Source organism: Ursus maritimus, unplaced genomic scaffold, assembly GCF_017311325.1.
Source record: "Ursus maritimus isolate PB19 unplaced genomic scaffold, ASM1731132v1 scaffold_5, whole genome shotgun sequence".
Taxonomy (NCBI): domain Eukaryota; kingdom Metazoa; phylum Chordata; class Mammalia; order Carnivora; family Ursidae; genus Ursus; species Ursus maritimus.
In genome coordinates, this window is record NW_024426663.1 from 53859486 (window position 1) to 53863245 (window position 3760).

Genomic DNA, 3760 nt, shown 5'->3' on the forward strand with positions numbered 1-3760 from the left:
TCCTCAATGCCGAGACAAGACTGCACGTAGCCCTCTTTCCAAAATGACGGGACTGGACTCCTTTCCCATCTCAACTGGAATGCCTAGAGCTCCCCAGGCGGTGGCAGGGCCGAACACGTGGGTTCCATTAGGGGCCGGCTTCTAGGGTCCTCCCGGGGAAGGGGACAACCTAGGAGGCGGAAGGCTGGCTCGCCACACGGAGCGTGGTAATCTCCCTGGCTGCTCCAGTCCATGGCCAAAGGCAGGGGCACGCCCTGTGTCCCACTCCCACGTTCATAGGACCGTGCCAGAATCCCTTTTCTCTACTCCGCCCTCTCCTCACGCACTGTCCCACTGTCCTGCCCATAAATCGGAGGAGCAAAGGTAGCACGATTCCTCCCGCGCCCCTGCGGGCCGCGAAATCGGGCGCTAAAGCAGTGCAGTCCCCAGCTTCCCCTGCAGAAGCCGCGCTCCTCGCTCGGTCCGGGGGTAGAGGGGGCGCGAGAGAGCAAGTGGGCGGGCGTCCTATTCTCCGCATCCTCCTCCAGGTCCTGGCGCGCAGGGTGGGTGCGCCGCGCCGCTCCGCGCTGCGCATCGCGGCCCGCTTGCCGCCTGCCCCCTGCCCTAGCTGGGCCGCCTCCCCCGGCTGCCGGTGGAGGGCTACGAGGCGCTAACGTTACGCTGTTTCCGGTTTTCTAGCGGGCTCTGTTTCCCCTCCCAAGGCGGCGGCGGCGGAGCGGCGGAGCCCCCCAAATGGCCTGGCCAGATGCGGCAGGTTTGCTGCTCAGCGCTGCCGCCGCCGCCACTGGAGAAGGCTCGGTGCAGCAGCTACAGCGACAGCAGCAGCAGCAGCGGCAGCAGCAGCAGCAGCAGCAGCGAGAGGAGCAGCAGCAGCAGCAGCAGCAGCGGCAGCAGCAGCGAGAGCAGCAGCAGGAGCAGCAGCAGCAGCAACAGCAGCATCTCCCGTCCCGCTGCGCCCCCAGAGCCGCGGCCGCCGCAACAGCCGCAGCCCCGCAGCCCCGCAGCCCGGAGAGCCGCCGCCCGCTCTCGAGCCGCAGCCGCCGGCGGCATGAGGCGCGACCCGGCCCCCGGCTTCTCCATGCTGCTCTTCGGTGTGTCGCTCGCCTGCTACTCGCCTAGCCTCAAGTCGGTGCAGGACCAGGCATACAAGGCACCGGTGGTGGTGGAGGGCAAGGTACAGGGGCTGGCCCCAGCCGGCGGCTCCAGCTCCAACAGCACCCGCGAGCCGCCCGCCTCGGGTCGGGTGGCGCTGGTGAAGGTGCTGGACAAGTGGCCGCTCCGGAGCGGGGGGCTGCAGCGCGAGCAGGTGATCAGCGTGGGCTCCTGTGCGCCGCTCGAAAGGAACCAGCGCTACATCTTTTTCCTGGAGCCCACGGAGCAGCCCTTAGTCTTTAAGACGGCCTTTGCCCCCATCGACACCAACGGCAAAAACCTCAAGAAAGAGGTGGGCAAGATCCTGTGCACGGACTGCGGTGAGTCGCCCCCTCCCTCGGCTAGAGAAAGGGGGGAGGGGCGAGGTGGTGGAGAATGGGGGTGGGGCGGGGAGGTGCTGCAGGTGCCCAGGCCTGGCAGCGCCCGGCTGCTGGGGGGGTGGGGCCGCCCCTGGGCAGGGCACCTGGCACGGGTGGGTGAGGGGTTGGTGTTGGGGAGAAGGAGGATCAGGCCCAAAGTGTGCCAGGGGTGGGGGGCGGGGGAAGGCGCTGGCCTGTGCCAGCAGCGATCTGCGGCTGATGTATGGCATGTGGAGCTGGAAAGCTGCCATCATAGCCCAGTAGCGGCAGGAAAAACGGAGAAGTCCGGGTGGTGCTGGCCCGAGGCTCGGTGAGTCAGGAGTGACCCTCGGAGGCCTTGCCCGCTCTGCTCCCGTGGGCCTGCCTCGCTCAGGCTGGCCAGGGTCTGCAGGAGCAGCTGGGCAGACACCCCGGCTGGGAAGGCCTCCGCTTACAAGTTCTCCTAGGGAATGATGGCCCCCGCCCCCTCCTTCCTCTCCTGGGCTCCGGGTTCTGCTCGTCCACACCGCTGGCGCAGGCAGAGTTGGACTTTTTCTGCTGTTTTCCGTCCTCCATGTGGCTCGGGGTGTTTTCTCCGTCGTGATTGCCTGTCTTTGCCAAGCGGTTAGCACAGCCTTCTCTTACCCTCCAGGATCGGGGAGCAGACGCCTCTTTTGGCCGTTTCTGGGAGATTTTACTAGGTCTGTTGATTGTGATGACAGTGAAATAGAGTAACTTACTTCTGCTGAATGCCAAGTTCAAGCTCTGACATCTTACTGGCAGGATGTGTTGACTGCATCGCTCCTCTTCATGATGTTGGGCGCTGCACGGGAATGCAGGTGATCAGAAACAGAACGGCTCAAGTCTGTAGACCTCTGCAGCCGGGAGTGGAGGGCTCCCATGTCCAGAGTCAAAGAAATAGCAGTTTACGAGCTTTTGTTTCTCCTCCCTCGACCCAGCACTTACTTCTCAGTGAGATATTTCAGACCAAATCGTCCCCACACTGGAGTATTTGGTGTGGGCTGGTCTTGTGCTTTTCCTATTGGGGTTTCCTTTTATCCCGGCTAAGGCTGAATTTGGTGCTTGCTGTGTAATCACTGAATTATGAGAGATGTTCTGGACGTCATCGAAATTGGCATATTTACCAGTTTACCAGTCGGTTCTAGCTAGGCTTTGGGAAGCAAAGAATGTGTAACAGCTCATAGGAAGTTTTGCTGCCCTCACCTTTTTAGATCGATGCCTTTGACTTTTGGAAGCTTTCCTCCTCTTACTCCCTCCCCCACCCCTGTCCTTCAAGAGACAGATTTTAATTTAGCAGTGGTAGTGTATCTAGGCATTATGTTAAACTGTGGCCACTTTAATCAAAAGAATCTTGAAGTATCTTAATGAGGAGGGAAAAACTTTGGTGGTAACAAGGATTTATCTCTCTGACATTGTTCTGAGGAATATTGTTGACCGCTCTTTAATGTTGCTTTTATGCTCTTAAATGTTTTATGATGACAAGTCGGGACCGGTTAAGAATTTCTAATTTTTTATTCTGTTTAGTGTTTTATCCGAGATCCCGTGGGGAGCTGTGGAACTGTATTGTGCAGTGGGAAATAGTGAAAACATTTACTGAACCTTGTCCAAGGACAGCTTCTGTTTTGGTTTTCAGTGAGTTGCTCCTGACTGTGCACAGTGCACATCAGCACATAATCCCTAGTCTGGTCCACTGAGGCCCAATGGTCTTTGTCAGATAATCCCCCGTCTTCCTCCTCTTACTTTTCCCCTTGCCTCCTTCCATTATACCTTGTTTGTTTTGATGAGAGTTTAAGAGTTGAATAGTTGAATGTGGAGATCATGAGAGATGGGGACGTCAGAAATATTGTCTGCTTTCAGGTTATGATCACCTCATGTTATGGAAGTAGCATGTGTGGGTCTGGTTCTCGGGAAGTACTGCAATCCCTGCTAAAGGGAAGGCCCTCCCGCACCGCCAATTGTCAAGAAGCAGGACCGACTATGGAAGTAAACACTTCAGGATGCAAACAATTTGGCTTGGAGTTAATGGCCTCTAGATCTGTGTTAGTTGGGGGGGGGGCTTTATATAAGGGGATTAGAAATTAAAGGACATATTTGTGGGAGGAAACTTGTGGAACTGCTGATTATATGCCGGAAGAGCATAACCTACATTTTCTTATTTTCTACTATGGGGTTAAGGAAAACACGCACTGGGGATGGCATATTAAACAAGGAAACAAAATCATCCTAACTAACCACAACACCTTCCTTGT

The 3760-nt window shown here is 57.3% G+C and overlaps 1 protein-coding gene across 3 annotated transcripts in view; it reads left to right on the forward strand.

Annotated features, from left to right (window-relative positions):
* Window positions 1-347: 347 nt before the first annotated feature.
* Window positions 348-3760, forward strand: part of NRG2 (neuregulin 2) — a 175802-nt gene continuing 172389 nt past the window's right edge. The window contains exon 1 of one of the 3 annotated variants that reach the window (XM_040622358.1): window positions 348-1472. In XM_040622358.1, the coding sequence (XP_040478292.1) occupies window positions 746-1472 (727 nt within the window). In that variant the 5' untranslated portion in view covers window positions 348-745. The remainder of the gene's footprint in view (window positions 1473-3760) is intronic. The other 2 variants (XM_040622357.1, XM_040622356.1) reach the window with 2 other exon arrangements.